The 12,104-nt window shown below is 50.7% G+C and overlaps 3 protein-coding genes across 3 annotated transcripts, besides 1 other annotated feature; 2 read left to right on the top strand and 1 right to left on the bottom strand.

The window, feature by feature from the left end:
* Window positions 1–1,604: part of a mobile genetic element that runs on past the window's edge.
* Window positions 1,605–4,862: 3,258 nt separating this feature from the next.
* EKO05_0001799 (uncharacterized protein) lies at window positions 4,863–5,423 on the top strand (the record flags this gene model as incomplete). The annotated part of the gene is made up of 1 exon (XM_038946785.2): window positions 4,863–5,423. One exon carries the CDS (start codon window positions 4,863–4,865, stop codon window positions 5,421–5,423), a length of 561 nt encoding a protein of 186 aa, XP_038795268.2.
* Window positions 5,424–8,808: 3,385 nt separating this feature from the next.
* On the bottom strand, window positions 8,809–9,024 carry EKO05_0001798 (uncharacterized protein; the record flags this gene model as incomplete). The annotated part of the gene is made up of 1 exon (XM_038942323.2): window positions 8,809–9,024. The coding sequence occupies one exon, from the start codon at window positions 9,022–9,024 to the stop codon at window positions 8,809–8,811; it is 216 nt and encodes a 71-aa protein (XP_038795267.2).
* Window positions 9,025–11,023: 1,999 nt separating this feature from the next.
* EKO05_0001797 (uncharacterized protein) lies at window positions 11,024–12,104 on the top strand (the record flags this gene model as incomplete). Its single annotated transcript, XM_038942223.1, has 3 exons — window positions 11,024–11,186; window positions 11,242–11,355; window positions 11,404–12,104. 3 exons carry the CDS (start codon window positions 11,024–11,026, stop codon window positions 12,102–12,104), a joined length of 978 nt encoding a protein of 325 aa, XP_038795266.1.

Genomic DNA, 12,104 nt, shown 5'->3' with positions numbered 1-12,104 from the left:
ACTCTATTAAGGGTTACTACACATATAATATAGATAAGAAGGGCTTTATAATTAGTATTATAGGCAGAATAAAACATATGTTTAGTAAGCGTATATAGATAAAGGGAGAGATTAAAGCATCTATCTAGGATAGTAACTAAGCTTAGCAGACGCTTATAGCGTGTGTGTGTAGTAATAGAATAGTACTACTACTAGGCATTATCTATAAGTTAGCTAACGCTAGTATTAAATTAGACTAGGTAGCTAAAATTAAGCTAGGAAAACACTCTGTAATAGTTACATTATCTCTCTTAGGGTAGACAAATAGGGATATAGGCCTTGCCTAGCTTAAGCAGGTGTTTAATTGCTATACTAAGGAGAAAGCATAAAGAAAGTAGAGGCTTTTAATACTAGATAGCCACACATCCTACGTAATAATAGACTTTATTAAGTACTATAATAACTATAAGATCCTCCTAGCTGTTCTTTCCCCTTACTTAACCTAAACGCTCTAGCTGCTTAATATAGTGCTATTTAAGCCTCTATTAATAGTATACTTAAAAGTAGTTATAACATACATCTATAAGGCTTAAAACAACGCACCTATTACTAGAGTAGACTTCTTCTACCTATTCTAGCTAGCGTAGATGTGTAGCTTTACTAAAAAGCTAATACTTAAGTCCTTTAAGGTAACAGGTATCTATCTACTTAATTCTAACATTATCCTCTACTGCTTTATTAAAACACTAGAGAGCTTAGATTTAGATAGGTCCTTATTGTCTATTTATAGCAATAAGGATTAGCTTAAAATAGAGACATTATTACAGCGTGTAGTTAAAAACTAGAGTAAGAGTAACGTTAAAAAGATAAGATAATTAATCTACTATATCTTAGTTAAAACCTTACTTCTCTAGTATAAGATAGATAGCCTTAAAAAGACTCTAAAGACATAGAAGAAGCATAAAAAGAAGAGTAAAACCTTAGACTTATAGTAATAGCAGGAGTACTATAGTAGTGCAGTGTTCTAGTTACCTAGAAAGGTTAATAAAGCACGCTTCTGTAAGCAAGTTAGACAATATAAGGAGAAGGAGGAGAGGCTTAGAAAAGCTACTAGTAAGGAAGTAGCAGCTACTAAGAAGCTAGTTAAGGAGAAGAAGAAGGAGGAGAGGTGTGTAGTATAAGAGGCAGCTAAGGTAGTACGTAAGAAGAAGAAGGCTAATACAGCAAATTAGAAGGCTAAACAGAAGGCTAAAAAGCAGCATTAATAATAAGAGCTTAATGCTGTAAAAGCTATATAATTACCTTAAAAGGGTAAAAAGAAAGCTTTATAAGTAACCTAGCTAAAAAAGCGTTAAAAACGTAGTCCTAGGGATAATATTAGTGGTTGTAGTCCCCTATTACTGTCTCTAGCTCCCCTACTTAAAACCACATCACGTAGCCGCAATATTAAGTTACTAGCTAAATTTAAATAGTACATCTTTTTTATAAGTAATTAATTAGTACTACACTATAAAATTATAAAATAATAGCTGTTGTAGGTGGCTCTATAGCCTTATCTAATTTTGAGCGTTAAGGTGGTTTTCGGTTGTTGCGCGACTCCGGTCGTTGCGCGCACGGACACGGTAAGAAGACAGGGCAGCGCAGGAACAGATGCCGACGCTGCTCGTATTCGGCTATGTTGGATGCGGGTCTTTTCCATTGCTCTTTGCAGCGCGGATTTGTGCCCTTGAACAAGGTTTTTGGACGTGGAAGAGCGACAGAGAGAGTCGAGACTGGTCTGCGCAGTGGTGTTGTGCGACGCGCGGGGGTGCTGTGGCGGACTGGCGTTATCTGGTGGAAGGGACTGCCTCGGTGGAATGGGGTAGGCGTTTGGCTCCTGGCTAGCTTGCCTCGAGATCCTGGGGTACCGGAAGCTGTGACTGGGGCTGGCTAGAGAGAGGCCTTCTTTCTGGTTTCCGTACCCTTCCGCAAGGCCCTGGTCCTCTCAACAGCTTAAGACTCACTAGGCGCCGGTACCGCATCACCGCTAATCTTAGGTGCTGCAGCTCTTGATGGAAGTGAAACGGATACGGACACAAGTGGAAGCTCACAGGTGCTACTTCGGGGCACGCAGTATGTTGTGGTAATGACGTACTCTTTAAACTGCTCTGATGAGGCAGACAGCTTTAGAGGTGTCGATGTGATAGTAAGGGCCGAGGTTATCTCATCACCCAATCTCTTTCCAGTGCCATTAGCAGACTTTGATGAGACACTAGAGGAGCGACTGAGATCAGGTGTCATCAAGCTTGGAGAGGGCACGGCAGATGCCCGACCGTGCATTACTTGACCAGATGGAGGCTTGCCTTTAATCTGCACTGGTAGGGTGCGCTTACCTGCTTTGCAAGGAAGTAGAGACTGCTCAGCGGCCATCTCTGCGCCTGACGCTAACGGACCCGCACTTTCGATGTCTCTGAGGTACGCAGGCGTTGGTTGAAAAGGGCTGGTGACACTGCCGTCTGACTCGAGCTGTGGTTTGAGATGGCGCATAGACAGACCTGTGCCTCTTAGCAAGGCTGCGCAGTGGCCAGCTCATAAATCGCAATCTGCGATTGCAGCTGTGGCCTCTGTCCTTTGTGTAAGGGTTTGCTTCTTAAGTGCTTACGTCTCGTTGATGGTAACACATCACCTCCTGCAACCAAGGTCGGCATTCCGAATGCAGGATTCTCAGTCGATGTCTGTCTTGGTAGATTCTAGCTCTCTCCTCTTGCAGGCAACGCTACTGCAGGCGATGTAGACGATGTTGCTCCGACGCCCAGTGTGCTATCACCCGAAGACAGAACAGACTGCTGTTGTGTAGAGGGCACTAAGTCGGGTTTTGAAGCAACTCGCGGTAGACAAAAGGCATAACATCTGCAGTTCTTCAGCGATATCCGTGTCAAGGTACGATGGGTGCTAGTGGCATGGCTGATGACGATTCGCAACATCACAACCATCACAGATGGAAACTGCTGTTCTTGATCCCTCTAGGTGCATATCAGGGTGATCGCTGAATATAGCAGATCCGGAGCTTCTTGTCATGATATAAGCAATGAGTATCTATATCACTAAACTATAATACGCCTCGCTTGAAGTGGAAGAATAACAGACCTAAGAAGATCACTTGTGATTCTGTATGAAGCAAGTCGCAAAGGAGCTTTGAAGCCCATTTAATCGAAGGGGAGTATCAATTTAACAAAGGCAGAAACTCTGAATCCAATCGTAATGACGCTCGAATCCAATGCCGTGCTCAGGCCAGCTCGTCTAGTGAATCGTCATCGTAGAGGTATTCGCTGCGGCGCCTTTTAGATGAAAATCCTCAGTAGCAAGCTCAGCGGGGGCTTGCAAGCTTGAGATTGGGGCACACGGCGGCGGCAGTAGAAGCGCTTGTTGTACGAAATCGCAAGTGTCAAGGTTAACTTCAAGGTCGACTCGTCTGCGTTTTCCCTGCATAGCAAGAGAGGGAGTTGAAGGCATGGTGGGTGACATCTTGGTGAGAGACGCAGGTGAGAGAAGTGCACCGTCAGCTCTGTCGTCGTACCGTACCGGACCTAAGAATGCGCTAGCGTGAAGGCTAAAGGCAGTAACGTTGTCCGCACTCAAGAGACACCATCACTATTCCATCGACATTCCTGATGGTATACTGTGGTGAGCCTGCAGCGCCTCCTGGTATTTCCCTGAACGCTGACCATGAGGCACCTTCGTCCTCGTTCCCTCTTTTCAGATGACCAACTTGTGGCTGTGGCTCGGTTGTAAGAGGTGTTACCTACTCAGACCAGACTGCGTGCTGGAGGTTTTTGTACTATAGCGCTGATCCTTGCACCAGAACGTCGATGTAGGACAGAGGCTCTTGAAGTGTGGCTGTTGGACCGCTGGCAAAGTTTCTTCATGCCTGATACAAGGTCGAAATCTGCTGCAGTTCACAAAGGAGGCTGCCATTGCATTGACGCTCGAAAGGCAGGTGTGCCATAATTTGGTCGGCGTCTAGTACGTCATTCCAAAACAAATCAGGTTGGAATTGTAATTTCCAAGAGTATCATTGTAGCAACCACACGAAATCGCGCCTTGGTGGGGCAAAGACATGTCAGGCGTGCGTGGATAGACGTCGAAAGAGACTTTGGTACAACGCCACGATTCAGCACAGACCATCGCGTTCTGGAGCCAGCGTGCTGCTTCCAGACTCGACCCGTTCCTCTCGACGGCGCCAACACAAACGCCAACGAAACCTCCAACAATGGCCACATATAGCACCACTGTCAGTACAACTTTAGCGCCTTCTTATGCACTTGTAACGTGGCATGTGCTTCTCGCGCATGTGGTTCACCCACGTGACCCATTGCTGCCCTGCACACTGCCCTTTTGATCACATTCTGCGCCTCATTGATCTGCGCCCCACCGGCGCAGGCTATATGGTTCTAAGGCACGGCATAAGGTCACTCGAGCAATTGGGAAGAACGCCAAAACATTGCAATCGATCAGAAAACATGGCAGAACAACGTAGGCATAGGCGCTGGCTTTCACTGTGTGCGGTTGACTGGGGCTATCCCAGTTGCTACGACTTCTTTGACCTGTGCAGCTCATGCTGTAGGTCAAAGAAGTCATGTCAGTGGGCTTGGCGCTGCGTCCCTACCAGCCGCTACTGTACAGAAGCCATGAGCCTTTACTGTGAAAAGGGCATGCTGGGAGGCGGACGCGACTTAATCTACAGGCTTTAACGGTGCTGAAAATGGGTCACTATGAAGCAGCGACACAAACTATTTCGTTTGTCCAGCCTCCTCATTTTGCAGTGAAGTGAAGACGAACATGGGCAAGCTTTCCATTCCCAATTTCAACTCCGGGACTCTCCACTTTCTCCCGGTCACCCCAGTATGTCAGCCCTGCCATCGCCAAAGACAGCTGCCATGGAGGCCGCTCTACTCTCCTCTCTCGCGCTGATGAGAACGCCAACTAAGAGCGCCTCTACGCCGCGTCCAAAATCATCTACAACAACCACCACCCCAGTCCCAGCCAGCCTACCAAGTACCCCGGAGCCACAAACACCGCGCAAACCCAGAAGACCCACCACACCGTTAGCGCCACGAAAGCGCGCTCGTCCTTCCACCGATCCCCTCTTAACACCCTACACCCCAAAGCGCACGCGCACAACCCTCCCTACATCACCATCAACGCCCTCCAAACTCCCGCGCACCCGCAGAAAGAAAGCCCTCGCCTTTGACCGCGAGGTCTGCATCTCCATGGCTGTGCTCAGGGCGCAGAAAGACGATCCCAGTGCGCTGCTGAGGCCTCCGCCGCGCAGGAGCGATGGGCTAAGAAGGCTGGTCAGGATGCGAATTCAGTGGGAGCTGGAGAAGGTCAGGGGTGGCGGGGAGAGAATTGTGGAGTCTGTTATTGGGCCAGTGAGGGGAAGGAAGGTGGGGAAGCAGGGGTAGAGGAGATGGAGGGAGGTGCGGAGGTGTGTTATGCAGTGGGACTGATTCAAGCCGTGCTGAGGTGCTGTTGGAAAGAGTGGTGATGGTTGTCGTCGTACCTTCATTGTACTTCACCAAAGGTCTTTCAGCTTCTTCACACTCACATCTTGGCGCTTTGTTCCATGAAGGGACAGCTACGAGGTTTCATCATCATCAACAGCAGGGCACCGGTATTGCAGGGTTTTGTCAGCTTGGCAAAATGACTGATGACTTTGCGCGTCCGAATGCTCCGTCTTTTTAAATAGACATACACCGTGACAGGTCCAATCTTAAGTGGCTCACATTTCACTTGGCGTCCCCATAATGGCATACGCCTCATTAATCTCGTGGTGCACTACAAGTATGTGTGGTTAGTGCTGTAGTTGGCTTTTTTTCTTGCAAATACCCCTGCAGAAGCTTTTAGACATCCAGTCTTCCCTTTCCCTGCTACATAATGTGTTGTAGTCCTGCCCCGCCCCTTTCGACGCACGTCCCACTGACAAGATCAATTTACATACTCACTAGGGATCAATCTACAAGAGCACCTGTACGTTGCTAGAAGCTTTGCGCGCCCAGAAAATCTCTGTCTTGCACCCTGTACTTACCCACAGAGTGCACGCACTCATGACTTGAAATAACGCACCACATCGTAACGTCCATCCACTCAACATTACCTGCCTCCACCTGCAAACACTCCGAATATTGTGCTGGACGTTACGCGTGTGGAACTGCCGATGCCAAATATGCACTCGTCAAGGTAGCGCAACGTTAAATCAAGACACAGTACCCCAACCTCTCACTGGCTACAGACAAAAAGCAGCGACACAAAGGCAAAGCAAAGAGTTTTGCAAGCACCCTCAAGACCAACGCTCTACCCCTACCAGAACGAAAGCGCCTGTAGGTGTATTCTAGAAGAGCGGTGCTGCAGCTCAAAGCGTCGTCTCACTGCGAGACAAACTTACGCGCTATAGTATGGTTTTTTAGTAACAAAAAAGCGCAGGTTTGTTGCACTACAAGAGCGCGGGTAGCGTGTGACTGTTTTCAGAGGTAGTCGTTAATGCAGGAACGAAGATGGAAGTAGCCAAGGATTAGATTGTTGAGGTTAAGACTCAACTCCGGACCTTTCCAGCATTGAAGGCGAGTGCGAGGAATTGATATCATGAAAAAGAGCTCAGGAAGCTTCAAGTGACAAAAAGGATCTTCAGAGGGGCTTGCGATAAGATGAAAGTTCGCGTCTAGATTTCTGGGATCAAAGAAACACTTTCCAGGATCCTCAGGGGTATACCGACAGAAATGAATTAGTTCGCACTTGGCTAGCGGCTCAATTTCAACACTTACATATTTGTGCTGTATCTACAGAACATCTTCCAAGGATCAGTATAAAATCGCTGTTACATTTAAGCAAACGCGGCGCAAAGTTACCAGCCTAGCAATAAGGGATGTTCGTTGTTGGCTTGGTCGTACTGTTACGATTTGAAGCTGTGAATTGGTGGAGGCTTACTAGGTTGTTCAGCAGCCGTTTCTATTGATACTCCTGCCCTGAAAACCGTAAGCTTGCCTTGAATAGAGCCCATCGGAATGGTGTTGATGTTTTATTGCAGATTCTCACGAAAGGGTTAATTGATTTCGCAGATGAGCAGAACTCTGGGATTGTCCGCGTAACTGTACTGATGGACTGTAGCAGAACTAAATCACAACCTCAAAAGCTGTAACTCAGCCGCTTGCCGCGACACCAGGTTGTTGAGCATTAGGCTTGTGTTCTACCGTATCTGCTAGTCTCTCCGAGTGACATACACCGTGTCACCTAAAGCACTTGTTGCACTGCTATTAAACTCCTCCTGGCTTAGAAACTCCTGTCGTGTGATTCTTAAAGTGGTCACGACTTAGTTAAAGAAGCTTAACACTTTATAGCAAGCGCGTAGGCGTATCATGCCAGGGATTGGCGGTAGAGCGGTGTACTCTTCAAGTTCTGCTAGAGCTTGTAGGACTTCTCCGTCTCTTTAGTTTGTTTGCCTTAATAGCATTCGTACGCTATTGCCCTGCGCCCATCTCATATAGAGCGTCATGCGGCCGTTAAACAAACAGAAGACGATGCTTTTGGCAGGCGAGACTGGCTCCTCTAGTGTCACGCGAAAGAAGTTCGGCATAGTCTGGTCATGTTTCCACTCGCTTCCTGGGAGGACATCAAACGGATAGTTCTCGATTCCCAATCCAAGCTTAAAAACAAGTGTTGCGGCAAGAGCACTGCTTGGGTCGGAATTAAGAGAGCTGCCGCACGATTTGCGTCTGAGCAACTCAACTGAAGATATAGACGGGTGTCTCTTAAGATCTTCAGCCCTAGCGTTTCTGTGCCACACACTTGAAATTAAGACGGTGCTTGTGCCGTCTTTAAAAGAATGTTGTACAAAACATTCTTCTCTGTTGTAAGCAGAGCCCCAGTTAACCTTCCGGAACATGATATGTGGCGCATCTCATATCGAGCAAGGAAGCAGTGCAAGCCAAGCTTCGTTCATGTTGGGAACCTTACTCAAGCGATTGTTAATGACCCAGTGGGTATGGTGTAGGCGGATAATTCAAATATTCCCCGCTGTTCTTCGACATATGTGTCGTAGGCAAGAGGGTTGTGCAACTTAATGCCACCACTGTTTTCGAAACAGTCCAAAGAGGGCGCAAAGAGATCTGAATCAACAGTCCCGCACGAGTGACTCTTCTCAACTTTGGACCAGTCGATGTCATCAACGATGAGGGAAGGCATCGGCCATTCGAACCAGGCGTTGACAAGGTCACTTGCAACTTTGGCATGGTCCTGTGTCTTCTCAGCTCCCGCGTTGCAGTGAACTCAAGGCCATGTATGCGTTCTCAGGTTCCAGGCGAATAATGACACATCGTTTGTGGTGCGCAAGATCTCTCTTTGAAGTTGCACAAAGGCCTTTTCACCTTCACCGTACTGCATGGTGATTCTGATGTTAAAGATTCCAAGCAGGCAATACACGGGATCCTTGGCCCTGGTCGCTTGACGATGTGCAGCCCATAACATTCGGGTTGCAACGCTCTTCAGAAGCATCTTGCTGGAGTCGCACAGGACCTCTGCATCAATTCCGATCTGAGAAGCAATTTCATTGGCCAGTTGATGTTTGAAGCCAAGAGTCTTCCATTGCTGGTCATAAAACTGCAGCCTGGATGGTGCGACCAGTTCCTGCAACGTCCATACCCAGCTCCACCACCGGCTGTTGAGAAAGGTGGAGTGCTGCTCGATATCCATGAGATAAGCATAGCACACTTCAGCCTTCTGGTACCATTGGAACATAGAATTGATTGGTTCTGACAGCTCAGAACTGTTCGTCTTGTCGATACAGCATGTGTCAACCTATGCCCACTTGTAGCCATCCTGAGCGGCCTGCTTGCATGTGTACTCGATCTTGCGGGCACCGCGAAGTGCTCTCCAGTGGTGACCGAATCGTAGCTGTTCAAAAGTGACCTCTTCGTCTTCCTGGAGCCAAGTGTGCGAGAGAATCACGTAGGGTGGAATGTCATCTCCGTAAAAGGGTTGCAGCTCGAAGGTGGAAACATTGAGCAAACGCATGCCAGAGCCTCTACACTTTGGTAGCAATGAAGTACGTAGTAGGAAGACGAGATGGTTATCTTGCGAGGTAGAAGGCTGAGATGCCAGCGCATGGGGCGGGGTATATGCATGTAAGCACGAATGCAATCAGGAGGCGCAGTGAAGTCACGTGATGACTGCGCACAGCATTCGGCCGACGACCCGTAGGTGCCTAAGGTTACAGCGCCGAGATTTTCGGACACCGAAGTTCGATCAAAGCCTGACAGCTCCCAGCGCCGAGAATACTTTCCCCAGCAGCACCATCGTCATCTTCAGGTGTGGCCGTGGCAAGCACACAACGATGGCATTGAGCTGCATGCACCCGCCTTGCCGTGTCGACTAACGCTCTTACCAACCTTCCGCGAGTGCGCAATTGCTTGCTTGTTGGTGCCAGTTCTGCAGCTGCTTTAGCGGTCGTAGCGAGATACGAGTAGATGGGCATGAGTCGAGGCCTTCAGTTGTGCGATGTATTGGCGCGCTTTGCCCGAGCGCTGTACTTAATGCTGGCTTTAGAAAGGACAATCGAAGGGTGTTGTGTTGCGTGTTATTGTGAGAGATGTGGTATAGTACGATGCAAGCAGGGGTGCTTCAAAGCATAGGTGCAGTTTCAAAGTGCATGCAAAGTTGTCAGACAACAAAACGATATTCACCTTCAGAGGTGCCGCTTACCCAGTGTAGTTGGTGTTAAGCCTATCTAGGTAGTTGATTAACCCAAAGCGGCCTCTAGCAAAACAAGTAGAGGGGTCATTATTGTTTGTTCACGCTGCTCTTCCCTCTGCACGCTCGCACTGGAGCTCAGAGAGAGCATCTGAGCTAGCAGCTTGGACGGGTACCAGCAGCCTGCCCTCCCCTTGGTCTGTATCCAGCACGAGCTCTCCAACTCCGCTCGTTATGGCCTTGGCCAATCCTATTGCCATACGCTCTGCAAGGCTCACCACCACGTGACGCCGCCGCCGATCCTCACGAGGCTAACCCAGCCCGCGTTAACAAAGATTGATCGCACGACCACAGCCGCAGCTGAGTTGGTACCTGTTTGTCATTTGCGCACGGGGAATTGCGACGTGGGGTTGAGTAGTGTGTCTGCGCCTTAGGGAGCGTTTGCACGGGCGCTGGCTCAACATATCCGCTGTTGCTACGAGGAAGATGAAGAAAAGAAGGAGGGTTGATGTAGTGCATGCGTGAAGACGGGACGGAAACTACCGTCTCCTACCCTGGCCGGCGCTTAGCTGCCTGCATACTGTCAGGCCCCAACGTGCAGGGCTGGGCGCTGCAGCTGAAGCCTAGATATGGAGTTGCTGCGAATAAATCTCCAGCCACTGTGCAGACTGGGAGGCCTTGACGGCAGGCGGTGCTTGCCTGTGGATTGCGAGGAGCTGCGCGGCTGACAGGCCCCCAATCTCATCTCGCTAAGCGCGCGCAAGGAAAAGGCGTGCAGGGATGGCCTGTCGATATCGAGTTCGCCCGCATCGACTGCGCTTGACCGCTGAGCTGTCGCAAGCTTCGAGTGGTGGAGACGATGCGCTTTTGCTTGCACTGCGCTTGGCAGTCTTGGCATTCCCCACTTTGCTCGGCACGCACTCCTCACCTCAAGACGGACACGACCCGCACGTGATCCCTTCCAACACCCACGGCAGCCAGCGCCGCTTACCCTGCAGCCCACCGCAGAGGCCGGCGAGTGGTGGAGGGGACGTCTCAAGCATCGACGTACAGCATCTGACGGTGCCATCTCTCGAACATGCTTGATGCGCCAGGGACGGCAACTGTACGACGCTAAGGCAGGCCGCCCAGACGCAGGAAAGGCTGCCTCACAGGGGTACGGGATATTAATCTTCGAGTTGGGGGCCATTTCACAGCCACAGATGTTCCGCTCTGCATGCAGTGCGACTAGCGCTGTAGAGCGACATGCACATCAACAGGCAGCATATAGCCACTCGGCCACCCAGCAGTCGCGCAGAAGCCTCTCTCGCACTCCTCGACGACCATGAAGTCCGCTACAGCTCTTCTGGCCCTCTGCGCTGTCCTTTGCGGCCGTGTTGCGCACGCGCAGGAGGGCTTCAGGATCCCGAGCCCTGATGTGAACGATCTGGATCCGTCGCTCACGATTGTGCAGGGCGAGGTCGTGCAATTGGCCTGGGCGGCGAACTGTAGGCATCGCAATCACGAATCACGTGACCACAGACAGACTGCTCACGTGCGTAGATACCTACCAACCCTCCGTCGATGGGAAGCCCGTCATGGGCTCCGATGGCCGGGCGTCGCTGTGGCTGACGTCCTGGGCGTGGAACGGGGCCCGATTCGGCAAACTCCTCACCCGTACGTCCTTGTCCATGGAGCTGCTACTCTGCGACTGACCACAAACAGCCAGCGTGATCTCGGAAGGTGACTCCTCGTGGGCGTACCAAGTCGACCTGACGGATGCCGAGATCGACCGCTGGAATGGAGGCTTCACGTACCGGCTGATGAAGCCCGTCACCTCGTCCAACGCCGCCTTCGAGGACTCAGACACGGCCATCGTCTCGCGTGCCTTCATCGTGCGCAAGAAATCCGACGTCGCCGCCTCGATTGCTTCCGTCTCAGCGTCGTACTCGAGAGCCCTGGCAGCGTCGACAGCAAGCGCCACGCAGTCCACGACAGCCGCCGACGCAGCCTCTTCCACAGCCACACGGACGGCCGGCTCTTCTGGCCCTCCTTCGCCCACCGCCTCTTCCCCCGCCGCCACAGCCACGGACAGCGAATCCAGCAGTACCGCGTCCGGCGACCCCACATCCACACCCACCGGCGGCCTATCCACCGGCGCCAAAGCCGGCATCGCGATTGGCGCCGTCGCCGCAGTAGCCATTGCCGCCCTAGCCGCCCTATCTCTCATCCGCCGCCGCCGCAAGGCCTCGCACGTTGCTGCTTACAACGACCAATCCGCCGCGGAGAAATTCACGCCGCAGCCACAACACTCCACCGTCTATCGACACGAGGCGCCTGACGCGGCTCCGGCGGCGCACGAGATGTCTGCACACCAGAGGGACCGGGCCTACGCCGAGTTGGACGGGTCGTCTGGGAAGCCGTAG

Source organism: Ascochyta rabiei, chromosome 3, assembly GCF_004011695.2.
Source record: "Ascochyta rabiei chromosome 3, complete sequence".
In the NCBI taxonomy this organism is placed as follows: domain Eukaryota; kingdom Fungi; phylum Ascomycota; class Dothideomycetes; order Pleosporales; family Didymellaceae; genus Ascochyta; species Ascochyta rabiei.
Note: the sequence above shows the minus strand (reverse complement) of the source record. Positions and strands in the feature narration are given on the sequence as shown.